We start from the raw sequence: 27,517 nt of genomic DNA, 5'->3' as shown, positions 1-27,517 counted from the left end.
CTGTTGTGCATAGGGTCACTATGAGTCAGTACCGACTCGATGGCACTTAACAACAACAACAATGGCTAATGGACTGTGGGGTCCTGGTAGAGTCCTAGTGTGGTGCTGTGGGTTAATGCCCTGGACTGCAAGGTCGCGTTGAACCTCAAAGTCAATGGATCAAGCTCACTAGAAGCTCCTCAGAAACCTATACAGGGTCTCTATGAGTCAGAATTGACTTCATTGCACTTAACAACAATAACAATGGCTAATAATCTCAAGCATCTTTTTTTTTTTTTTTTTAACTTTTATTGTGAATTAAGTGAAGGTTTACTTAACAAGATTTGTTGATGTAAAAACATTCAATAAATCATATGCTTTGTCTCATCTCAATGAATGTAATCCTTCCACGCAACAATCATCGCACTTCCTCCCTGTGGTTCGTTTCCAGTCCACCCACCTTCCCATCTCATCTCAGCTTTGTCCTTCAGCAAATGTTGCCCTTTTGATTTTGAATGATTGACCATTCCATGATAAGCATATCTTATATATAGGTGCCGTTGCCTCCACTATATACATATCTACTGCTTGGCTGAAAATTGGGTCATGACAGTGAGTTCCTTTCCAGACCTGAAGGGTGTTTGAGGGCCATAGTCTCGAGTTCCTCCAGTCTCTTTCTGACCAATAAGCCCAGATTTTTTTTGTTGTTGTTTTGTTCTACATTTTCTACCACTCTAATTGGGACTTTCTAATGTGATCCCTTTCACAGAAGTTGGTAGTGGAAGCCAAGCAATATCTAGTTCGTCTGGCTTCAGAGTCATGGAGACTGATATTCACATGTTCCATTAGTCCACTGGATTCCAGGCATCATCAATAATAACCAATCTTCTTTCTTCCACACGTGGATAGACATATAGTTGAACCTTAGGTGGCCACTCAGGAGTTTTTAAGATCCCAGACACTACTCATCGAAATAGGATGTAGAACCGTTTCCAAGCATTTCTTCATTTGTTTGTTGGCCACCTGAATTTCTTCTTTGGAGAAATGTCTATTTGTGCCCTCTGCCCATTTTTAAAGCGGATTTTTTGTCTTTTTCTTATTGTCTCCAGAATGAACTTTTTTTTTTTTTTTTTTTTATTGTGAAATATGTGATAGTTTACGTGGGAGAACATTAGCTTTACATTCATCCTATCATATATAATTTCATTGTCATGGTTATAATCCCCTCTATGCATCATCAACCAAGCAAAGGGTATACCCTGCAAGCTTGCCCCCTGGTTGTCAGCACACAGCCCCTCTCCCTCTCTGGGTCTAGAGTCCCCAGTCATTCCATCTCTCCATGTCATAGTCTATGCCTCCATCTCTGGTGTCACTGCTTCTCTGTGTAGGGTTCTGCATTCCGCTCTTCTCCCTTGATGGTCCTAGGGACCTCCACTCCTGGACTGCAAAGTCAACCACTCCCCTTCTTTTACTAAAAATGTCTTTCTTTACATTTCCAACCCTCACAATCAGTCCTGAGAGAAATTATTCACTATCGTGCCACATGAATGCCATCCCCATCTCCTGTCATAGCCCTGCCCAGATTGTATACTACTTAGTGGAGATTCTACCTCCCTCCACACCCTCTGGATCTAGGCTCCCTCTTGAAAGCTTGTACACCAGTCACTTCTTGCCTTTGTATGCCCTCCCTGCCCCATTTTGGGTAGCCAATGTCCAAGTTGCACATCCCTGTCTAATCTGTGTGTTGAGGGGGTGGGAATGATCCTCACTTTAAAGATTCGTTCCCACTTTTGCACTACATAGGTGTAGGTCAAGTTCATCAAATTGTATCAGATTACTCTTTTTTCCTCTTCTTTCTTCTTCTAGTTGAGTTCTGATCATCCAGCCACTAAAGCCAGGTTAAGTGGGTATTATCTGCAAGTGTGGGTGTTCTTGTGCATATGGCCTCTCTTCCAGAATGAACTCCTATCTACTGTCTAGTTAGTACTTCTTCCTCCTTTCCCTTCTTCTCCCTAGTAATCATCAAAGAATGTTTCTTTCTGCATTTCAAGCTTTTTATTAGAGTGGTCTCATACAGTATTTGTCCTGTTGTGATTGACTTATTTTACTCAGCATAATGTCCTCCAGACTTATTTATGTTTTCAAATGTTCCATAGATTCACTGTTCTGCATCATTATATGGTATTCATTGATGGGACACTTAGGTTGTTTCCATCTTTTGGCTGTAAATAATACTATGATGGTATGGGTGTGCATATGCCTATCAGTGTCACAGGATTTCTCTCGGATTCTGTGTGTGTATTTAAATACTGATAATTCTCATTCTGATTCTGAAATCCAGGAGTGATTGGTGATATAAGTAATATACAGAAAGACCCAAAGAGACTAATTTACAATAAATGTTCCAATCCCAATTTTTTAAAGTATATTTGTAAGCTAGCCAAAGGCAGAGATAACTAGATTGAGTCATCCCGTGGATAAATAAGCTAACGAGAGGATTACTTGAGCTACTTTCCCTGAATATTAAACACAGATTCTTGTCAATCTTCCCTAGAGATTATAACGAATATTTATTCTTTAATAAAATAGTCACATTAAAATTTCACTCTATGAGCTATACAACATTTGGTGTACCAGATTAAGACACCAGAAAAAAAACAAATTAAGACACTCCAGAAAGACAAAAACTCCCCTGACTCATGTCACACAATTGAGTTGGAATTCAATCAGTCTGTAGATTGATTTATTAAAGTGTTGATCGTGTTCACATTATACCACACGAAGAGGGTCCCTATCTGTCTCTGGCAGGATAATATTAATATTATTTTCCAAGTGAGAACTCAGCATATCTCAAAGGTCAGAAAGAAAGTCTCTTTCTTTCTATGTTGCTATGCTCACAGATGACATTCATTCCTTGGGAAGCAGATTCTAGAACATCATGATGGGACATCCTACCTGTAAGGTAAAGGTAAGCTTCTACATCCTGCAGAACACGGCTCCCAGAACCAGCACACAGGGCCACGACTGATGTGGAACTCTGAGGTCCTCACTACCCCAAGACCAAGGCAGACATGTGGCAGTTTTAGGTGTTGCTTGATTCTTTCAATCTTGGTTGCCAAGGTTGCCTATCACAGGATCATCCAGTGTACATATCTGTCCCATTCCAGTGGGCCGAAGCAGAGGCTTCTCTAGTGACAGAGTTTTAGTCTCTTGATAAAGTTGTCTGTTTGGGGAGGGAAAAGTCACCACCTGCAGCAGAGACTTCTAAGTACAATTCTGACTGATCAGTGTAAGGTTTTCACCAGGAGTCTTGGCAGAAAAGGAAATGACAAAATCACCTGCAATCCCATTCACTGCAGACATGACCTTATCCACATCTAGGGTGTGGTTACCACTGAATTATACTTGATGGAATCCCTCTGTGGTGTAGTTGGCAGCTTTGAAAGGATGTATCGAGCAAGAGGTACAAGCTCCAAGTCCTTTAGCCAACCAGGTGTTGACTCCCTTTGGGGAGCATCATAGGTTATGTGAGGAGAGTGGATACCAACTTTGTTTTCCAGAGCTTGGATCACCATGCGCTCCTTCCAGGTTTTCCAAGTTAAGTGCTTCGTGGGTAGAAAAACAGGTGGATGGTAGGAGAGAATAAGATTTGCCTTCTTTTGCAACACCCCCTCCAAGGTGGAGGGATAGAGAAGAAGAGGGAGACCCCCAGCAAGATGGATTGGCAAAGTCACAGCATCAATGGGCTCAAACATGGCAACAGTAGTGAAGTTGGCCCAAGATCAGGCAGTGTCTCATTCTGCTGTGCATAGGGTTGCTATGAGTCAGTACTGACTCGATGGCACCTAACAACAACATGTTCCAGGTCATGCCTTGGCTTTCATTATGTTTTAATTTTGTTCAACTTCAGCCTGAACTTGTATGTGAGCAATTGATCATCTGTTCTACAGTCTACTCTTAACCTTGCTTTGGCTGGTGATATGGAGCTTTTCTACTGTCTCTCCCACAGATGTAGTCAGTTTGATTTCCGTGTATTCCACTGGGTGAAGGCCTTGTGTATAGTTATCTTTTATGTTATTTTAAAAAGGTATTTACAATGAACAAGTTATTGGTCTTACAAAATTCTACCATGAGCTCTCCAGCATCGTTTCTATCACCAAAGTCATATTTTCCAACGAACAATCTTTTCTCAGTTTCCAACCTTTGCAGTCCAATCTCCAGTAACTATCAGTACATCCTGATGGTATGATACTTTAATCAATTTCAGACTGAAGAAGTTAAAATTCTTCAATTTCATCATCACTGGCTATAGTGGTTGGTGCACTAATTTGAATTATAGGAGTATTAACTGTTCTTCTTGGTTGTTGTTGTTGTTGTTAGGTGCCATCAAATAGGTACCAACCCATAGTGACCTTATGCACAGCAGAACGAAACACTGCCCGAACCTGGGCCAACCTCACTACTGTTGCCACGCTTGAGTCCATCGATGCTGCCACATGACCAATCCATCTCGTTGGGGGTCTTCCTCTTTTTCTCTGACTCTCCACCTTACTAAACATGATATCCTTCTCCAGTGACTGGTCCCTCCTGACAATATGTCTGAAGTATGAGAGATGAAGTTTGGCCATCTTGGCCTCCAAGGAGCACTCTGGCTGCACTTCTTCCAACACAGATCTATTGGTTCTTTTGGCAGCCTGTGGCATTTTCAATATTCTCCTCCGACACCATAACTCAAAAGCATCAATTCTTCTATGGTCTTCCTTATTCACTGTCCAGCTTTCGCATGCATATGAGGTTATTGAAAATACCATGGCTTGGGTCAGGTGCACCTTAATTCTCAAGCTGACATCTTTGCTTTTCAACACTTTGAAAACGTCTTGTGCAGCAGATTTGCCTAATGCAATACATCGTTTGATTTCTTGACTGCTGCTTCCATGAGTGCTGATAGTTGATCCAAGAAGAATGAAGTCCTTGACAACTTCAATCTTTTCTCCGCTGATAAGAATGTTGTTTATTGGTCCAGTGGTGAGGATTTTTATTTCTTTACATTGAGATGTAATCCATACTGAAGGCTGTGCTCTTTGATCTTCATCAGTAAATTTTTTTTTCATCAATAAATGTTTTAAGTCCTCTTCACTTTCAGCAAGCAAGGTTGCATCATCTGCATATCACAGGTTGTTAATGAGTCTTCCTCCAATCTGGATGCCACATTTTTCTTCATATAACTCAGCTTCTCGGATTATTTGTTCAACGTACTGGTTGAATAAGTATGATAGAAGAATATAACCTTGTCGCACACCTTTCTTAATTTTAAACCATTCAGTGTTCCCATGTTCTGTTCGAATAACTGCTTCCTGGTCCATGTACAGATCCCTCAAGAGCACAATTAAAGGTTCCAGAATACTCATACTTCTCAATGTTATCCATAGCTTGTCATGATGCACACAATCTAAAGCATTTGTGTAGTCAATAAAGCACAGGTAAACATCTTTCTGATAGTCTCTGCTTTCAGCCAAGATCCATCGGACATCAGAAATGATATCCCTCATTCCACGGCCTCTTCTAAATCCATCTTGAACCTCTGGAAGTTCTCTGTCAATGTATCATTGCAGCCATTTCTGTATTACCTTTAGCAAAACTTTACTTGCATGGGATATCAAAGATTGTGTGATGATTTCCACATTCTGTTGGGTCACCTCTTTTTGGAATGGGCACAAATATGGATCATTTCCAATCAGTTGGCCAGATAGTTGTCTTCCAAATTTCTTGGCAGAGATGAGTAAGTGCCCTCTGTGCTGCCTCACTGTCTTGAAAGATTTCAATTTTTATTCCATCAATTCCTGGTGCCTTGCTCTTTGCCAATTCCTTTAATGCACCTTGAACTTCCTCTTGGTAGGTATATGGATATTATCCTATCACAAAGAGGATTATACTTCAAGATAGATTTTGAAATGCTCTTTTTGATGATGGATGTGAAGTCATTCCTCTTGAATTTATTGGTCCTGGTATAATAAATCATCTGATTGTCAGATTCAAAATGACAAATACTAGTCCATTTTATGGTATAAGTGAGCCTTCCTAGATCATCTAGGTGCTTCCTGCTTCATGCATATCCAGTTAGTATGATATGATCAGTACAGACGTCCAGTGTGATGTTCTCTGAATTGTCAAGATGATTATTTTATAGAATGCTGGAGTTAACATAGCACTGAGACATTGTCTTTTACATAGTGAACCTATTGAAGTTGTACAACTAAGTGTTCTTTGCAGCTATTCCATTTATATAATCAGTTCTTTTATACAATTTCATTACAGTCAGTTGTAAGACTGCAGAAGAGTTTCTTACAAAGTTACCAGAGTAGGCCTAGCTCTTGGAGTATGTCTAAAGTTGACAATGAGTGGTACTGAGCCTCTGCTTTTCTTCAAGGTCTCTCTTCCCTGTGCTTTATTGACTACACAAAGGCTTTCAATTGTTTGGATCATATCAAGCTATAGACAACATTGCGGAGAGTGAGCATTCTGGAATACATAGACCAAGAGGCAGCTGTTCGAACAGAACAAGGGAACACAAAATGGTTTAACATTAGGAAAGGTGTGCGCTAAGGTTGTATTCTTTCACCATACTTATTCACTCTGTATGTTGAGCAAATAATCCAAGAAGTTGGATTATATGAAGAAAAACATGGCATCAGGATTGGAGGTAGACTTATTAACTTGTGATATGCAGATGATCCAAATTGCTTGCTGAAAGTCAAGAAGACTTAAAATACAGATGAAGATCAAAGACCATAGCCTTTGGTGTGGGTTACACCTCAATAAAGGAAACAAAAATCCTCACCACTTTACTGATAAGCAATATCCATTTAAATGGAGAAAAGATTGGAGTTGTCAAAGACTTCATTCTTCTCTGATCAACCATCAACAATCAGGGAAGAAACAGTCAATAAATCAAATGACGTATTGCATTGGGCAAATCTGCTGCACAAGATCTCTTTAAGTGTTGTAGAGCAAAGATGTCAGTTTGAGGACTAAAGTGCACCTGTCCAAAGCCATGATATATTTAATAATCTCATATGAATGTGAAAGTTGGGCAGTGAATGAGGAAGATTGTAGAAGAATTGAATCATTTGAATTACATTGCTAGAGGAGAATATTAAAAGTATTATGTATAAAGGAAGTGAGGGTAAATTGTTAAAATTTGATGAACTTGACCTATACTCATGGATGTAGTAGCTCAAAATAGCAACAGAGAGGAAAAGGAGTTTTCACATGAAGTATCAATGCTATCGCCTCGGAAGATAGGATGGGCAACTTAGACACTGACTACCTAAAATGAGGGGGTGATAAAAGCATGAAGTGACTGGCTTACAAGTTTTCAAGAGGGAATTAGTTTAAGACTGTGCAGGGGAAGATTGAGTCCCCACTGAATAGTTTTCATCTTGTTTAGTTGGGTCTGGTGAAAAGAGATGGGGTTAATGTTCTTATGATTCAATAGCAATTGTTATCATGACTACTTGTGACTGTCACAATTGTAAAGGTAGCAGTTTTGTAACAAAAATGGGGGAGTATTTAATCTTACAGTCTAGAAACAGAGGATACTAAGACCATCAAGGAGAAGAGCACAAGTGGAATGTGGGACCCTATCCAGAGAAGCAGCAACAGCAGAGATGGAGGCAGACATGAGGACATGGAGAGAGGAAGCAGCTGAGGTTTCTAGATTCATGGAAAAAGAGGGACTGAGAGCTGGTGGCCAGGAGGCATACTTGCAGAATGTGCCCTTTGGTGGTTTAGATTATTATATATACCTGAGTGTTTGAAAAAAAAGCTAAAATGAATAGAGAGAAATAGTGTTAATTGATGGCATATGGAGGGGATTATAATCATTGTAATGAAACAAAGTATATGGTTTCTTGAATATAAAACTGATGATCTGCCCTGTAAACTTTCACTCAATTCACAATAAAAACTAAAAAAAAAAAAAAAAAAAAAAAAAAAAAAAAAAAAAAAAAAAAAAAAGTGTCATGTACTGATAAAAGAACAAACCCATTTCTGTTGGAAGAAGTACAGCCAGAATGCTCCGTGAAAACCAGAATGGTCAGACTTAGTCTCGCATACTTTGGACTTATTATTAGGAGGGACCAATCCCTGGAGAAGGACATCATGTTTGGTAAAATAGAGGGTTGGAGAAAAAGGAAGACACCCCGCCCCCCCAACAAGATGGGTTGACACAGTTGCAGCAGTATTGGGCTCAAATGTAGCAACAATCGTGAGGTTGGCACAGCACCAGGCAGTGTTTCATTCTGTAGCACCTGGGGTCACTATGAGTCAGTACAGAATTGATGGTACCTAACAATGGAAGTCAGTACGGAATTGGTGGTACCTAACAGCAGTAGTCCTGGTGTGGCACTGTTGGTTAATGTGCCAGACTGCCAACTCATTTGAACTGCAAGGTTGGTGGTTCAAGCTCACCAGCTGATCTTTGCAAATCCTATACAGGGTCACTATGGGTCGGAATCGACTCAACTACAACTTAACAACAACTTAACAACAACATCACCAGTAGTAAGGAGCTCTGGTAGAGTAGTGGTTACAAATTGGGCTGCTAACCTCAAGATCAGCAGTTCAAAACTATTCTGTGGGAGAAAGATGAGGTGTTCTGCTCCAGTAAAGATTTACATCCTGGGAATCCCTGTACAGGGTTGCTATGAGTTGGAACTGACTCCACGGCACACTACTACCACCGCCACAAATAGTACTTTAAAAAGTCACTCTTATTATTATGGTTATCCTCACACTGATCAAGCAGCAGCCTACTGATCGTTCAATGCTTTATCCTCTGGCTGAACTTTTGTTTTAATAAACCACATTTTAATAAAATGTGTAGTAATTGTAATACTCCTGCCTGTCAGACATTACTACTTTACCTGTTACCACCAGCAAAGAAGTGGTTATCCAAACTCCATCTTCAAGATCTGCTTTCATTACTAATTATCTGGGTCTGAGTACTCCAAACAATAGAACTTGAGTTAAATTTCATGTGCTAATGCTTATTGGAAGGTGCAATCTTAGGGCAGTGAGAGAAGGATAAAATTAGTAAAGCAAGCTATGTCTTCAAGCTGGTCACATTTCACAAGACAATATTATTTGAATGGTTATGCAGATAGACCACATTACACTACAGTATCTCAGAGAAGTCCATGGCAGGTAGAAAAGCCCCCCAACTCCCACTGACAGTAAGTTGATTCCTATCATGCATTAGAGTAGAACTACTCCATAGGGTTTTCTAGGCTGTAATCTTTACAGAAAGAGATGGTCAGGCCTAAGTTGCATGGCCCTACTGGGTGGATTCAAACTACTTTTAGGTTAGTTGTTGTTGTTAAGTGCCATCAAGTTGGTTCTGATTCATAGCGACTCCGTATATGGTTTCTGAGGAGTATCTGGTGAGTTCAAACCACTGGCGTTCTGGTTCAAATTGACCTTGAGGTCAAGTGCTTATCCTATGGTTCCACACCAGAACTCCTTTTAAGTTAGTTGTTGTTGTTAAGTGCCATCAAGTCGATTCCGACCCATAGCAACCCTGTATAGGGTTTCCAAGGAGCAGCTGGTGAGCTTGAACCACTGACCTTGCAGTTCAAACGACTTTGCGGTCTGCCGCACTATCCCACCATGCTACACCAGGACTTGTTGAGTGTAAATCAGTTGCTCCACTAAAGGGCTATGGAAGGCAGGAAGGGAGTAGAAACACCTCAGTCTGTCAAAATTCACTCAGCTTTCTTGGTTTGACATAGTCTGTTCCAGGTTGCAACTGGGATGGCAGATGGCAACCCCAGGTCAAGGCATTTCATCTGAGTCTGAAAATGGTGGGAAGAATCAGAGAGCCTCTATGTCTGGGCTTCTTCCATGGTAGATGTGAAATGCTGTGCCAAAACGTGGTCTCACCCTAGGGCAGAACAAGTGTGCTATAGAGTTAGGAGTTGAAGCAACAGCAGTGTTAGTCAGTCTCTTCAATGAATAAGTAGTTAAGGTCCTACAAGGCAGATAATAACAAACCCATGGCCATTGAGTTGATTACAACTCATAGCAAGACTATTGGGTAAAGCAGAACTGCTCTTTAGGGTCCTTAGGGTTTCGGAGACTGTAAATCTTTATGGGAGCAAATAGCTTCATCTTTCTCCTTGGAGTAGCTGGTGGTTTGAAGTGCTGACTTTATAGTTGGCAGCCCAATGCTTATGCCACAGGGCTACCAGATTGTTGTTGTAAAGTGCCATCGAATAGGGACATGGAAACCAGGGCACACAAATAAATTTGACTCTTGGTTCTCATATGCACAGCTGTCACTGTAGTTAGCTACTACCCTGGTGGTGGTGGCGGTGTGCTGTGGAGTCAGTCCCGATTCATAGGGACCCTGAGGCTGTAAATCTTTACAGGAACGAAAGCCTCCTCTTTCTCCTGCAGAATGGCTGGTAGTTTTGAACTGCTGACTTTGAGGTTAGGCACCCGACTCGTAACTACTGTGCAACTACTCTGGAAGAGCTTAAAGCTCTATAGAGAAAATGGCTGGATAAACAAGACAATTAAAACTCAAGAGATGCTTTTCCATTCATTGTCATTCACAGAGCCTAAGACAGAGTTTAGAACAATTACTGACACATATTCAGTGCTCCATGTTTACTGCTTGTAAAATGAATTTAATTTGATACTGTTGGGTTTAATAGTTGTTTATATGCCTGTTTTCCTTATTACACTGTGAACTCTGAAAGCAGAAACCAGTATTTTATACATAGTTGGAGTTCACAGTTGCCCCGTGTTCTCAAGCGTCTTTCTTTTATCAGAGCTTACCCATTCTGTGTGTTTTTCTCAGGATCTCATTTTCTGATAGAAGCTGTGGGAGGTAATGGTAATGGATGTGTACTGTAGAGTCGACTTCAATCTTGTATATGGTTTCTGATGTTGTAAATCTTTATGGGAGCAGAAAGCCTCCTATTTCTCCCTCACAGTGACTAGCAGATTCAAACTGTTAGTCTTTTGGTTAGCAGCTGTGCTGGGGCTCCTTGTGGGAGGTAATGAATTAGTCATAAATTTCACGTGTCCTAGGAAGCCATTATATTACGTCAATCCAACATTGTGAAGATGTCTGACCATTATTATTACCCTTTGTTTCCAAGACATTAACTTTACAGATCTATTTCAGTTGTTCATATAAGAAATTGAGCAGAGTCTTGTAAAACATCCATAACATAGGCACTCACCCCTTCAAGAAACAAACATTTGTGGAGTGTCTGCTCTGTGTAATGCACTAAATTAATTCAGTATCAAGGTGGCATATTGCAAACTCACTAATATATACTTTTTCACTCCAAATGTACATAAGTTCAGAACAAAATATTTTTTTAATGAGAGCGCTTTCAAATGCAAAAAGGAGGACATTTCTGGTGTCAGATGTGAGAGAGAGTTGAATGGGGATGCAAGTGGCTGTGACCCAGAGAGGTCTGGGATTTTGATATGGAAGTAGGAGAGCCGAAGTCAAGGCATACGCATGGTGCGAAGCTGAGCATGTGTTCTATATTTAAAATGTTGATTTAGAAGCCCACAGAATATGCACAAATGGGGGATCCAAGGCAATTCACCTGCCCTTGGTGGTAGATGGAAAGAGAGTCATTGTTCTGAGCACAAAGCCCAGACCTAGTCAGTGAGGGTGTGCTATGTACAAAAGACAACATTTTCTCAGTCTGCATATTGATACAAGATTTCTTTCAAAGATAATTTGTGAAGTCAGGCAGAGGTAGTTTAACTACTACTTCATTAGGAAATCTTCATAACCCAAGACATATGGGATGAAACTGCTATGCAAGTTAATGCTTTCAAAATATAGGAGCTCACAGACAAAAAATATATGCTGTCTGGTTCCATAAAAAAACAGGCTATAGTCTTAAATAAGACCATTCACAGGCAAAAAACAGTAAGAGGACTTTAAAATATTTAAGCTGAAAATCCTCTAAGTTAGGGTGAAGAAAAAACACCCTTGAAATAGAACAGGAGGATAGGCAGATAGAACTGCCAGATATAAAAAACAAATACAGATCTCAGACATGAAAAATATTGCCAGTGAGATTATTTTAAGGAAAGCTCAACAGATGGGGTAAACAGAAGAGCAGGCACAATTGAAGAAAGAATCAGTGAATTTAAAGGTACACATGAGTAAATCTCCAGAATATAACAGTGAGATGGTAAGAGAAATCTTAAAGAGATGTGGAGAACAGAATATGAAGGAGGCACGTATATATGGCAGGGGTTCCAGAGTAAGAAAATAGAAAAGATAATGTGGGAAAATCAATATTAAAAGAGTTAACAGTCAAGACTTTTCCAGAAAGGAAGACAGGCACGGTTCAAATTTAAAATTAACATAAGAACCGAATTAGATCAATAAAGTTAATCATCAGCTTCTGCTATCGCAAGGAATACAAGAGCAAATAGAAAAATTAGGTATACATAAGGGAGGGAGGGAGAGAGAAGAAACTGTGAATAGTACAAAGGACTGTGAGTTCAGGTAAGGGCTCTAATGAATGGAATAACAGACTACTTAAAGTAATAGTTGCTGCAGGAAAGGTACATGCTCTTAGCATTAGCATACGAAAAGTAAAAACAAAGATCTATCACCATACACATATACATGCAGCCACATGCAAACATACATATCTACTGATATTTGCTCAGTGATTGCTAAAAATGCAAATCATTTATGACATTGTTTCTGTTTAGAATGACATATCTAGAGCTTTGGTAGCGGATTGGTTACAAGTCGGGCTCCTAACATCAAGGTCAGCAGTTCAAAACTACAAGCCGTTCTGTGGGAAAAAGATGAGGCTTTCTGCTCTTGTAAAGATTTACAGCCTTGGAAGCCCTATGCAAAGTCGCTATGAGTCAGAACCGACTCCACGGCACACCACCACCATAAAGAAGTCATGCAAAATACTGCTTTAGGGAGTTTTTGATATTACTAATTATTTGCATTTCCACAGATTTATAAAGTTGGCCATTAATTCAAGGCAGTCACAGACCTTGAGATACAGATCATCTGCTTAGCATCCCTCACCCTCATTCATCCAGCAGTCTTCTTCTCGACGTCTGTTGAGCTTCAGGTTAGCCTTCTGGCCACCTTGGTGGTGATGATTCCTGCAATAGCCTAGTCACTAAGGTATCCAACACTGTGCATTAGCTTCCTGGGTGTCTCAGGGCATTTCCTTCTAAATTGATGGTTGAAGTAGATGAATTATTTACATGTCATTTCCCTAAACATAATTTTTATTTTTGGGAATCAAGTATTTGCAGAGCACATCAGTTTTCCTATAGTGTACTGTTAAAAATGGAGTATCTTAATACTATGATTTAAAAAAAAAAATTTAGGATAATTTAAGCATCTTAATTCTTATATGACATTTAACAGCCTAGTATAAAGTTAACTTGGTGTTACATGTGAAAATAATTTGATCGATTTAGTCCAGAAAGATAATTAGCTCTATTAAGCTAGTTGGCCAATGAGCAATATAGTAGTAGAGATATAGACCATTTTCATATAAATACATCCCCAAACACTTAAGTGACAAATACATAATATACTAGTTGCACAACTGATCCAGAAAAAAAGAGCTGTGCCTGATTTTAGGAGTAATTAGAAAGGTTATTTGAAATTGTTCACAACTATGTAATACAGTGGAGTCCTGGTGTGGCACTGTCGGATAAGCACTGGGCCGCAAAGTCCCTTTGAACGGCAAGGTCATCAATTCAAACCTCAGCAACTCTATACAAAGTCACTATGAGTCTGAACTGACACTTAACAACAACAACAATTTAATCCATGTTTTTGACAATTCGTAGATTTCTAAACTGCTGGTCCAGTACATTTTCTCATTAGGATTAAGAAAAAATAAGTTCTCCCATGGGAGAAAAATCATCAGGAGTTTAAGTTTACATTTTAAAAAGAAAAACATGCTACGTTTTAGTTAAAAATAGTAAAAACTTGATACTGAATAAGATAGAACTTTAAAGATGCAATAAAAACACATAAAGTGATACATGCATGGCAATACTATAAGGTTATTCTAAATACATTAATATTAAGATGCAAATTAATACCTCAGTTTGTACTTTTTAACTTATTTATGTGCCCAAGGACAATCAGGTATTTGCAAGTTGAGTTTTCTGAAGTACTGGTGAAGGAAGACCAAACATATTTTAGCTGTTGTTGCTAAGTGCCTTCAAGTCAGTTCTGACTCACAGTGACCCTGTACAGGGTTTACAAAGTGTGGCTGATGAGTTCAAACCACCGACCTTGAGGTGAAAATCAACCTTACATGCTAGTGCTTATCTTACAGCGTCTTCAGGTATCATGGCTGACACAGGACAGGGCAGTGTTTCGTTCTGTTGGGCATAAGATTGCTGTAAGTCAGTATCGACTTAACAGCACTGACCAACAACAAAATGGGCATATGGAAGTATTTTTTGTTTTATTTGATCAGTGAAAACACAAAGATGAATTTACTGTTTTAATCAGTGAAACTGCTACGAACCTTAATGTATTATACATGCTTTTCCTTATGTTTTACATTCAACTCATGATGCCACTGAAATTAAAATAAACACTCTCAGTACATGAATCTTCTTGAAAGTTTCCTAGTAACTACTTCAAATTCAATGCATTATTGTCCATTTACACTGTGAACTGTCTCTGGAGTTTATATACAAAGAGTTCCAAAACCAGCAAGTAGTGATGCCTAATTTGAAAAGACAGGTCAGTCTACTTCTCTCTCCAGAATTGAATTGTTCTTTTGAATTTTATGGGAAAAAAGGCACCCTGAAATTTTATATTTTTAAATAAAAGACTTTATTTATGAAATAAGATGGCAGCTAACAGTTAAAAATTTTTATGAGATATTACTTTCACATGGGATTTATATGCACCTTAGAAAATAATTGACTTAGTCATAAAATGAATATGTTTAATCATCTGTAAAGTGCTAGAAATTTATTTCTGGTGAATACCTGCAGTAGTTTTTATTTATTTTTAACCATCTAATAAGTAAAACATTGATATATAAATATGTATTGAACATAATGGAACTCACCAATTACTCACATATATCTTAATGGAATAGCTGAACTGCAGAATACAAACCTGTGTATTTTGCAGAAGAAACATCTACATAGTGTTGATCAGAGGGTCAGTATTCTTGGTCCACATCCCACTGCCAGCAATGGGACACTCACATTAACTAGCACCATGAGTCATTCAGAATGCATATTCACTAATAGATATAGTGTTTCGAAGTCAACAGGTGCAAGACACCACATAAAAGAATCGACCCAAAGCTTTTGTATACATTTTCTATAATACTAAAACATTCATACCTCTAATATAGGTATTAATACTATTTAATATGAGAACATAAGAATATTTTGGCATTGACGCTTGAGTCTAAATGTTGGTAGGTATTGAGCATTTTGGTTCAAAGCACACATTATTTGCGAAATGTTACAGACAATATATTACCAAAAACATTAACTGTTATTTTTTTAATTGAAAAAAGGCAGTATAAAAATACCACTCTGTTAAAATACACAGTTATGTGTATTTTCCACCACTTTGGAAAACCCAGCTCACTTTTGAAAGCAAACAACACCATCTGAGCTGATGTATGTTACCTGGCTTTCCTAATTTTTACATATTCAATTTTGAAATTTAAAAATACAGAATATAAATAATGAATCTGACTCAAGTAAAAATGTTTTAAGAATTATTAATAAATTCCTACACTACTGAATATGCTATATTTCCCCCACAAATTCTTAGTTTGCACATTCTCTAAAAGAGCGTGGTTATTTCCCCAGAACATCAAATTACTCAAAAGTTGCATCAACTTTCTACTTTCTTTAAAAAGTGTTTCTGTTTAGTTCTACTATATGGAAGTGAAGGAATGAATTGGCAGTAGAGCCACCATATGATATTGCACGTTTCTTCTACAAATACTGCTTTTCATATATCCCCAACCAGTGTAGATACAGCCTAAATCGTTTACATTATATGATTTAGCTAACAAGTCATCCTTGACTGCAAATGTTATCCCCTGAAAGTGTGCCATTTCATTTATAAATTTAACAGGGGGATCTGCCAGACCATCACAGAAGAAACCAGCTCATCTTGTCGTTGTTGCCTGGGCTTTTTATTCACCCGTCTATGGCCCTGTCCTCCACAAACCACCAACACTGAACTGGCTTTTGTTTTCTTGAATCGCTGTGCTTTACTTTTAAGTGAAATGTTTGGATCCTTCAGAAGGTCATAAAGGATACTGTCCTCTGACTTATGTTCTAGAGAACTGGAACCATGAGATAAAGTCAGGGACCCAGAAGATGATGACAAATCACTCCTTTGAGTCATTGAGCCCAGTGAGTCTCCCAACCAAACGGCACCATCAGGGTGGCTCTGACATAGGCAAGAAGTGAGTTCCTCACTTGGAAGCATGTCCTTCTGGTCTTCATCCTGGGGTTCCGAACTGGGAAGTAGGCTATCTCTAGACTTGTTTTTGTTTTTCTTGTGTAAAGATGAAGCCAAAACAAGGAACTTGACAGGACCATTGTGTGCATGGTAGGAAACCATACCTCTTCCTAGAAAGGAAAAACATTTATACAGCTTTTTTAAAAGTATAATAGAAATAAACAAAATATTATATAATTTAGGCACACTGTATCTCTTCCTGCTCAAAGAAATAAAACTCTGTAAATAACTTTATTATTTGAATGTTCATGTTGTTGTTAGGTGGATTAGACTCATAGGGGCCTTATGCACAAACCTATAAATGTTACGTTAAGATAAAAATATCTTCTGACTTATATACTTACAAATTTTTAGCTAATTTGAAAAAATGTTTAAAAATGTTTGAAATATGGGCCGAAGACTGGGGGGGAGGGCAGGGGACAGGTTTCTAGGATATACCCTTTGGTTGGTTGATGATGCATGAAGGGGACTGGAACCATGGCAATGAAATGATATACGATGGAATGAATGTACAACTAAAGTTCTCTCATGTAAACATGTAAACTATCATATAATTCACAATAAAACATTAAAAAAATGTTTGAAATATTTTAAAACTCAATATTACTTATCTCTAACAGTCTATCTCATTTCCAGGACTCCTAGTCTATGTAGTGTGTTTCCTATTCTCTACCCACATACCTTCTCACTTGCTTTATGGTAACATGTTTAATTTTCCTAAGTCTTGATTTCAAATAGTAAAACCATAAAAATGTATTGGCTTCAACAACAAAATGTCTAAACTACCAGAAGCCTCCTTACATTTTTTATTATAAAAAGGTTCTAGGGTTTATAGCAAGTTATTTTTATAGGCTAAATAGGACTTTTCAGTCTAACCATGATTTAAATGTTAGAGCATCATTCTTTGACCTAAGAGCACCTGTTAAAACTATGATAGATCTTTTTATAAAACAAAGATGCCTTAACTGTTGGGTGGGACTGAGGTACCCAATTTTATAAACACTTCAGAAGTATATTGATATGGATAGGGAGCATGTGCCTTTTTCACAAAATACTACAATGTTGAAACAAGGCACCACCCCTGAGCATTATCTTGTTCCAACAAAAGCAGATTAAATTATAGAATTCTTTAACAGCAGTAGGATTCTATTCCTCAATCAACAAACATCTAACAATGGCAAGGCAGGTAATCAATACAGAGTAACGAGACTGCTCATCTAGTACTGATGGAAGGGTAATTTTATATAACAGTTTGGGATACATTTTCCATATTACCTAATAAAGTAGAGCATGCATATTCCCTACAAACCAGCAGTTCTACTTCTGGACATATGTCCTAGAGGTATTCATAGATATAAGCAGCAATGGCTATATGAATATACACAGAGGCATTATATGTAATATAAAAAACTGGACACACTAAATAGCTATTAAAAGAAATATGGATAAATAGTGTTCTATCCTGATGTGATACTGTGAGTTAATATGCTGGACTGCAAGGTCAGTTTGAACCACAAGGTTGGCATTTCAAGCTCACCAGTTGCTCCTTGGAAATTCTATACAGGGTTGCCGTGAGTCAGAAATGACTCGAAGGCACTTAACAACAATAACAACCCTTTCAGAAGACTTCTACACAAAAGTGAAAATGAATGAACTACAGTTATATGCACTAACAAGGATAAAATTTAGAAATAATGTTGAAAAAGCTAATTACTAGTTTTTGAGCAATACATATGGTAGTGGAGGTTGTGTGCCACTGAGTTGGTTCCAGATCATACCAACCCCTGTATAGGCTGAGGCTGTAAATCTTTAAAGGAGCAGAAAGCCCCATCTTTCTCCCATGGAGTGAATGCTAGATTTGAACTGGTGACCTTTTGGTTAGCAGCCCAGCTCATAACCCACTATGCTACCAGGGCTCCTTAAGGATAAATATGCTACGTGTCAAATATAGAAAATGTAAAGGTAGACAAAATTAAGAACTTGTTTTTTAAGGATACAAAAAATATTGAAAATACTATAGAGAAAATGAATGGAATAAGTCATATAATATTCAGATAAAAGTTACCTATAGGTGTGGGGGGAGTCCTGGTGTGGCGCAATAGGATAAGCACCATACTGCTAACCAGAAGGTAAGCAGTTCAAACCTACAAGGACTCCTTTTATAGTAGGCCAAAAAAACCCCAAACCAAATAATTTAAATTGTTTAAACAATTCCTAGTATATGAAAGTATTACATAAGTTTATTAAACTTTAAAGATAGGGCAAAGACACAGAAAGGCACAAAAACACATGAGTGAGCTGACTTACCAGTTACTTTGGGGATTCCCTGCAGACGTGGAACTGGCAAGGCTACAACTATGCCCAGATTAGTGCCAACCATTAACAAGCCATGGCAAACAAGTAAACTAGTCACAGACACCCGTTGATGACCTAAATGGAAAGAGAGCAGAAGTTTACTTCCTGATCCTAAAGTTTGATGTAGCGTAGTGGTTACGGATCGGGCTGCGAACCGGAAGGTCAGCAGTTTGAAACTACCAGCTGCTCCGCGGGAGAAAGATGAGGCAATCTGCTCCCGTAATGATTTATAGCCTCGGAAACCCTATTCAGGGTCGCTATGGGTCGAAACTGACTCGACGGCACTTAACAACAACAACAACCAGAGGTAGAATGGTGAAATGCTTAGTGTAATATCTGAAAATGTTACAGACGCAGTGTTAAAGTTCTCAGTCAGATTAAAACAACATATTAAGAGTAGGATGTGTCATTAAAGTTCTACAATCTAGCTCACTTCAGCTAGAACAGAAATAAAAAGATCTTGGGGGAAATGCATCCTCTTAATTTGTGGTGCTGTGGGTTAATGTGCTGGACTGAAACCACAAGGTTGGCAGTTCAAGTTCACCAGCTGCTCCTCAGAAACCCTAAACAAGGTCACTACGAGTCAGAATCTACTCTATGGCACTTAACAACACCAATTATACCTTGGAGTCCTGGTGTGGCACTGTAGGATAAGCACAGGACTGCAAGGTCAGTTTGAACTTCAAAATTGGTGGTTCAAACTCACTGGCTGCCCCTCGGAAACCCTATACTGGCACTTTCAGAAGTGAATCAAAAAACTGGGAATAATTTATTGAATGGTTTCCTTTGTTTTGTTCTGTGTAGCAAATGATCCATAAGGTGCACATACAAACTGTGGTTCTTTGAAATAATAGAGCCATCATATTTAGGAATAAGAAATTATTTACTAATATAGACAGTACAGATTTTTAGTACAATTTAATCTTAGTGACACACTTAGAGACCACTATCTGAGACGATTTCCAAATTTACTGTTGCAAAGAATAACAATTCTCATGGATTAAGTGTTAGAGTCTGGCAAGCGTTCTTACAAAACACTGGAGTTAGACGGGCCTTTAAAGTTTATTTATTTGTTTGTTTTGTTCCTTTACAGCCAAGGATCTGAGGTCCAGATAAATTTAAAAAGTTGTTCTTGGTGGTGATAAGGCAACAAAGTAGAAGTAACAAAAAAATAAAAATAAAAATGCAGCTTAAGCACTGCCCTGCTTCACATATTTCCCCTATTACTCTCATTTTAAAGAGTGATTCTTGACTTTCGCATAGTTCTACCACTGCTCTAATACTCCCATTAGCATAACAGCATTCAAAAGGAAACTTAGCATAACTCTTGGTGCTTCTCTATTTAGATGGAATGCACACTAACACAAGAAGACCATTTTAGCTTGTATATGAGATGCAAAGGTGAATACTTAGCAACAATGTAATTTTTGTTTTCTGTATATATATATATATATATATATTTTGCAAACATCTCTGTATATTGAAAATAACTTATTTCTATACAGTTTCATCTTAGGTAAGGAACATGAGCTCAAATGGTCTAATTTCAGGGCCAAACTTAGACTAGCATGTCTACAGAAATCATTTTCTGAATGAATAATTTGGGACAAAGAGCAACAAAACAAATATTTGTTTTTGTTTTTAAATATTGATTTATATTATAAAAATAAAAGTTAATAACCTTATGGTCTCAGGGATTCTGAATGAATGCATGTTTCTGAGTGATGTGTATTAGAACTATATAAAGGTAAGTAAAAAAGTGTTGCTACTAGGATTCCAGTTCATACTAGATACTTAGGTTTATTTCATACAAAACATGTTTAAGCATGTCTGTGTGATCAGTGAATGCTGTAGATAAGTTTTCTCAGTAATACAGTAGATAAGTTGTCTCTGTCTCTGCTGTTGTTGTTAAGTGCCACTGAGTCAGTTCTAACTCATAGTGAGCATGTATAGGGTTACCAGGGAGTGGCTGGTGGGTTTGAACAGCAGACCTTGTGGTTAGCGGTCTCACTGCTGTTGTTAAGTGCCATTGAGTTGATTCCAGCTCACAGAGGCCCTATATAGGGTTTCTGAGGAGCAGCTGGTGGGTTTGAAATGCTGATCTTGTGGTTCACAGTCCCGTGCTGATCTGACAGTACCACACCAGAAGTCCTAGGGTAACTTCAACAAAAAAAGACCTAATCAAAACAGTGGCTTCTGATGGATCTGGTAGATCAGTTAAATTCTAGGCAAAGAGGTCAGCTCAGAAGGATATGGCGATTTTTTGTTGTGATTCTAAAGCGGTAACCTTGATAGATTTCTTTGAAGGGTACAAGATGATCATGGGAAGGGTTAGAGAAAGCTAGGACCGCCACCTTCAGATGTGTATAGATCTAGATGGAGGAGGATATATTGAGATGCAATGGCCTCACATTTTGATAATTTTGTTTTATAACGCTTTCTATGATTTTGTAGTAATACTTTTTGACTTATCCTATGTGTTAATCTGCAAGCTATCATGGTGCTTTTATTTTCAAAAGCAAGGGAAAAATAATGAAGCAGTTTAGCAATATAATATTAAGCACAATTAACAACTATATAGTTGTTATATTACTGATTCTGGACTACTGGTGTAATGCTGTAGGGTCAGTATTGAACTGCTAACCACAAGGTCGGCAGTTAAAACTCACCAGGTACTCCTTGTAAACCCTGTACAGGGTCACTGTTAGTCAGAACCAACTCGATGGCACTTACCAATGACAATTAATGATTTATATTTCATAATGTTTGGTGTGGCACTGTGGATTAATGCAAGAGACTGCAAAGCCGTTTGAACAGCAAGGTTGTGGTTCAAGCTCACTAGCTGCTCCTCGGGAACCCTATAAATGGTCGCTATGGGTCAGAATTGACTCGATGGTATTTAACAACAGCAACAACAATGTTGTATAACTGTACTTTGGGGTGTAAACATACTAGGGGAAGTAAGTTTTAGAGCAAATACGGATGCATCTTTCTAAAATATCAAGTTTAGTCAATGATGACCATTTAAAATATTACAAATGATCATCTTATGAAGTAGAAAAGACATCTGCATACAAGTTTAAGATAAACCTGAGACTATCTTTATCAGACTCTATTGAAATTCTCTGATGGAAAAGTTATTGAAGCAGACAGTGTAAGGTTACATTGAAAACTGGCTTACTGTGTCATACATTTTTTCTTTCAATAAAGCATAGCTTTCTCCTACTAAAGCTAATGTTTGTGTTGTTCTTATGTGCCGTGAAGTCGGTTCTGACTCATAGCAACCCTGTACAGGTTTTCTGAGGCTGTAAATCCTTATGGGAGCAGAAAGCCTCATCTTTCTCCCACGGGACAGCTGATAGTTTCAAATTGCTGACCATGAGATTAGCAGCCCTATTATGCTACCAGAGCTCCTTAAAGCTAATGTACAGGGGTAAAATAATATTTTCCACATAAGTATTCAATTTTAACAATTTATTTCACAACACTGAATATGTGGTCTACAATATATCTCATACAGAGTAGAGAATCTCATTGCAATGGATATGAATTTCTCTCCTGGTAGCCACTGCTGTTAAGTGCTGTCAAGTCGATTCTGACTCATAGGAACCCTGTATAGGGTTTCTAAGGAGCAGCTGGTAGGTTTGAACTGCTGACCTTATGGTTCCCAGGCCAATGCTGTTCGCACAGCGCTACACCAGGAGTCCCCACAGACAGAAATTATTATCTTGTCATATGATAGCCATTATTCTTTGCCATTAAATGTAGCAGGAAAATGTACATCAGGCAATGGCATATTGCTGTTGTTATTGTTGTTAAGTGACACTGAGTCAGTTCTCACTCATAGTAACCCTGTAGAGAGTTTCCACAGGGCAGCTGGTGCATCTGAATTGCTGAACTTTTGGTTCACAGTACAGTGCTGATTCTACAGGCAATGGAATATTGCTATTATTGTAAGGTGCCATGAAGGTAACGACCCCTGTACACAACAGAACTAAACACTACCTGGTCTTGTGCTAACCTCACAATCATTGCTACACTTGAGCCCATTGCTACTGTCCCTGTGCCAATCCATCTTGTTGGGGGGGGGTCTTCCTCTTTTTTGCTGAACCTCCACTTTATCAAGCATGATGTCCTTCTCCAGGGACTGGTGCCTCTTGATAATATATCCAAAGTATGAGAGATGAAGTCTGGCCATCCTGGAGCATTCTGGGTGTACTTCTTTCAACACAGATTGGTTTGTTCTTTTGGTAGTCCATGGTACTTTTAATATGCTTCTCCAACACCATAATTCATATGCATCAATTCTTCTACAGTCCGCCTTACTCACTGTCCAACTTTCACACACATATGGTACACTGCAGTTGTCATAAATTTGAATAAATGTTCTTTTTAAAATATAAAATTATTGTTGTTAAATGCTGTGGAGTCGGTTCCAACTTAGTGACTCTGTATAGGGTTTCTAAGGAGCTGCTGGTAGGTTTGAGCCACTGATCTTGTAGATAGTGTTTACCAAAGCGACTTACACCAGGACTCCATAAAATTATTAGAAATAATAAAAACAAATGAACTCATATGATATCTTATCAATTGTCTTCATTAAGGTTTCAGAGCCTTTTGTTTAGAAGTTATCTATAGAATTATTATATCACTTAGTTCCTCTTTCATCTTTATCTACTTTTATTTTATAAAGGCTGTAACTGAAATCTATGCAAATAAACATTTGCATGACTTTTTATATGATATCGTGAAATATTTTGATGTGGAAAACTGAATTTCATTTAATAGTTCTCTAAAATAGATTTCTAAGTTAAATTTTCTTTCACAAAGAATTTTTGATTTTTAAAATATTGGTTTAGAATTAGAATTAATGAACCATTTAAAGTATTTTCATTCTGTAAACAACTTTGCTTCAAAGAAAATGGGAATTTCAAATGGTCCATCTTAACAATTTCAAACAGATCTCTGCAATGCCATTTCATTCCTAAAATACAATGTATATAATTTTCAACAGTAAATTAAAATAAAACAACAATTCATTATCAAGTTACAAATAAAACCTTACTTTGTGTTTTTTATTCAGAAGGACTTGTTTGAAATTAATCTTTCATTCATCCTGTGAATCTTCCCCCTTCTTTGGCTGTAGCATATTCAGGGAATTTTTGACTCCAGATTTTACATCTAACATTTATGTTATGCAGAGTAAGACTCTGTAAAAGTTTCTATAACCTTTGTAAAGAAAGTCTTTTCTATATAACTGTGGATTTCTAAGACTGAAAATCTTGACAGGAACAGACACCCTCAGCTTTACCCTGTGGAGTGGCTGGCAGTTTTGAACTGCTAACTCTGTGGCATCCCAATGCCTAACCCACAGCAACACAAATGGCACCAACCACCCCGCCCATAGCACTCTCTACTTTTCAGTTGGATCCAATAGTTCATTTCAGTGGCCACACAGAACTCAGACACCATGCAACAGTTATGGGGTTTATTAGGGAAGTTAATAGTTTACAATGCAGGACCAGCAATGTTCAGGATATAGGTCTGTGATCAGGAGAGCTTTTTTCTCTGCCATGCTTAAAAACAGATCTTTCTCTGACCATTTAACCTCTTTTACAATTTTACTAAGCTTTTTCAATACTGCTGATACATGTCCAAAGATCATTCTAAGCCTCAGCCCAAAGGTGCTCAGCTTTAGCTGTGGGTAAGTAAATCCAGTACCTCAATTAAATGCCTGGAGGCACCCCACTCTGCAAGTGAACCTCCAGCCCCAAAGCATTCAGCTTTACTTGCTCCATCTGTCTGGTGTTCTGGCTATCGGTTCTGGGGCAGCTGTTCCTTCGCTGCTGTTTTGGTGTCAAAGCTCTTTCCCTGGCCTGAGGAGGTTCAACAGGCAGGGAGAGTGAGGTCCAAAGGATGTGCTCCACTCCTAGCTCTTGTACCTTGTTGGTGGTAGTGAGATTCCCTCTTCTGGCTTCAGAGATGGCTCATTTAAAACAACCAGGATAGCAAAACTGACCAGGATCCCCTTGTTAGATCCTAAGTTTTATAATTACAATTTGTCCTGTTAGTGATCATTCACAATTGAATTATATCATCCTGTTAGCATCTTCTCCCACCTTCTCTTACCCAGACCCATCAGGAAAAAAAGTTCTTGGTGGAGGTTACAATTGACATGGGTATGAAGTCATATGAAGTAATTCACTACATTAAAAGATCTGTGTATTCATTTGAATATGATGGTGAGCTCATTAGAATCTTTTCACATGCAGACACGTACAGAGAAAATGGTAATCTTTCATCAATGATAGTAGACCTTTGAAAGCTAGGAGGGAGGCTGAAAAAATACCATTCAAGTTTTAAGACATATTTAAAAGCAAACACACAAACCAAATACACCTACTCCTCACTTATCAACTATTTTGTTATCCGACATTTGGCATTCACAACAATAGTAAAAAATACAATTTTGTGCATTAACAACACATGTCTAGCAGTAATGAGGCTGAGGTACCAGACAAGAATAACTTTGTGACAGTTAGGGTTATACGTCAACTTAGCGGGGCCCTGACTCTCAGTGGTTTGGTACTGTGTAATGATGTTGTTCGGTAGTTAAGTAATGAAGGAATTTAACAGAAATGTGATGATACAGTCATCCTCTCCATTTTTGCATAATGCTGATTTTCAAATAACAAACTAGTCTTTGCAAACTAACCATGCCAATAAGTGAGGAGTGAGTAGATAAAAGATGCAAACATATCTTCAAAGTGCAAGAACTGCTAAGACTGGAATTCACTCTCTGCTTTGTTCACCCAGAATACAAACAAAAGGAATCGGCTGGCCTAAGGTGCTTATTAATCCACGATGACACACCAGTAGCCAAGCGGTCATGAAATCCAACTCTTCAGTTACACTCCTTAATTATAAATAATTGTGAAGCTACTTTAATTCACTAAATTGTCTTGTGCTATATATTAAGAAAAGTTATACTATTGTTTTGTTTTTTTTAATATTGAAATTTTGGCCATTTTATTTGTCTAAATTATAATTACTTAAGTGGAGACACTGAAAAGCTAAATTTAACCTGGGACCTCAGCACTTTTCCCTCACAAGTATTCTCCTATGAATATTATGGACAAAGCAGGAAACATCTGCCTCATGTTGTAACTTATTGTGACTACTGAAAGACTAGAATAGAGAAAACTTCCTGAAACTTACTTGCAGCACATTCTAATTTTTAAAAGGTTTTGAAATTTAACTGACTGTTTTAAAAACTGTATATGCTAATTCCAGATAATTTGAAAATGATATCATCAATTGTTATACTCTCTTAACTTTGGTGTAATTTAAGGAAAAGAAGTTAGGTTAAATAGTTTTCAGAATTGAATTCCAAATAGAAGAAAATAATCCTAAGTCACTGAATACAAGTTAAAAGCATGCCACATCTAAAGAAGTAAATAGATTCAAGAAGTAGATAAATCTAACAGCTGTGAGTTATAGTATAATTAATTTTTTTTTTAATTCTGTTAATTTTGGGTTGACAGCTCTTTATCTCTGGAGCTAGTCATAGAACAAAATGATACATCTACACATTGCTACAATATAAATTATAAAACAAATTTGGGTAACTTCGTGAATACAATTCTAGAATACAGGTTTTTTTATATGTGTGAACACAAAATGTGCATAAGTTTCCAGGAAACGTATTGTTAATAATGCCTCCATTCAGAATAACATCATTGGTTGACCTATAAACCTCAAATTCAATATACATAAATTTAATATGAACATACATTAATTGAAATGTGTAAGCTAAAATGTAATAGTGCATATTACTATGCACAAAGGTAAGATTTTTAAAAGGATAAGAGGAAAAATGGCTGGCTTGTTTTTCTTTCAAAGTCACAAAATGTAATGAAATTTAGAACAATTTCAGATTATACTGTTCCAAGGATCTAATTCAAGAACCACTGAATTTAATAAATTTAATAAAACCACTGGTTTTATTCAGTTAAGCATAAGTACTGACTTGATAAAAAAAATTAAATGACATAAAAAATTGACTTAAACTTGTGTAAACCTTCCCTTCATTCCTATTCTTTATTGGTGGTGGTTACGTTTGGAGGGTTATAAATAACAAGGACAGAGCAAGATGGGAGTAGTTGTTCCTGCAGCCTCACTGCATTTTTCTGGCTAGCCTGTCAGGATTGCGGATGCCATGGCAACCTCCCTGGGAAAGAAGGCAGCGATGTCAGCCAGGGCCAGCAGCTCCCACTCCACAGCTGTGAGACCTGTGAGGCCTGAGAGAGAGCTCTCAGCACTGCAGAGAACCAGGTCAGGAACACCCTTCAACACATTTGCAGAGCTCTGAAGGTTGCTTTAGCACAATAAAAGCAATACCTCACTTTGTGGACAAATCTCTGACCATAAAAGATACTCAATGGCAAAATAAACACATGCTTTGGCACTCTATGAATTTGACTTGGTTTCATCCCAACAATTCCAAACATTTGTGTCACTAGTATGTGTGCTCAAAAGAAAACACTTAATTCAAGTTCTGTAGCAAAACATTAGTATGTTTTCAGAGTCAGAGGGACTATAAACAACTTTGCTTTTCTTAAAAATAAATTCATA

At 37.9% G+C, this 27,517-nt stretch overlaps 1 protein-coding gene and 1 pseudogene across 1 annotated transcript in view; both read right to left on the bottom strand.

Moving 5' to 3' along the window:
- Positions 1-2,748: 2,748 nt before the first annotated feature.
- Positions 2,749-14,367, bottom strand: LOC102824478 (annotated as a pseudogene).
- A 1,753-nt stretch (positions 14,368-16,120) lies between these two features.
- ARHGEF10 (Rho guanine nucleotide exchange factor (GEF) 10) overlaps positions 16,121-27,517 on the bottom strand; it is a 234,765-nt gene continuing 223,368 nt past the window's right edge. The window contains exons 27-28 of the mRNA XM_006866721.1: positions 18,836-18,958; positions 16,121-16,638 (exon numbers count right to left, since the gene is read on the bottom strand). Coding sequence (XP_006866783.1) covers positions 16,121-16,638; positions 18,836-18,958 — 641 coding nt within the window. The remainder of the gene's footprint in view (positions 16,639-18,835; positions 18,959-27,517) is intronic.

Source organism: Chrysochloris asiatica, unplaced genomic scaffold, assembly GCF_000296735.1.
Source record: "Chrysochloris asiatica unplaced genomic scaffold, ChrAsi1.0 scaffold00095, whole genome shotgun sequence".
Classification (NCBI taxonomy): Eukaryota; Metazoa; Chordata; class Mammalia; order Afrosoricida; family Chrysochloridae; genus Chrysochloris; species Chrysochloris asiatica.
The sequence above is the reverse complement of the archived record's forward strand: the minus strand, read 5'-3'. Positions and strand labels throughout refer to the sequence as shown.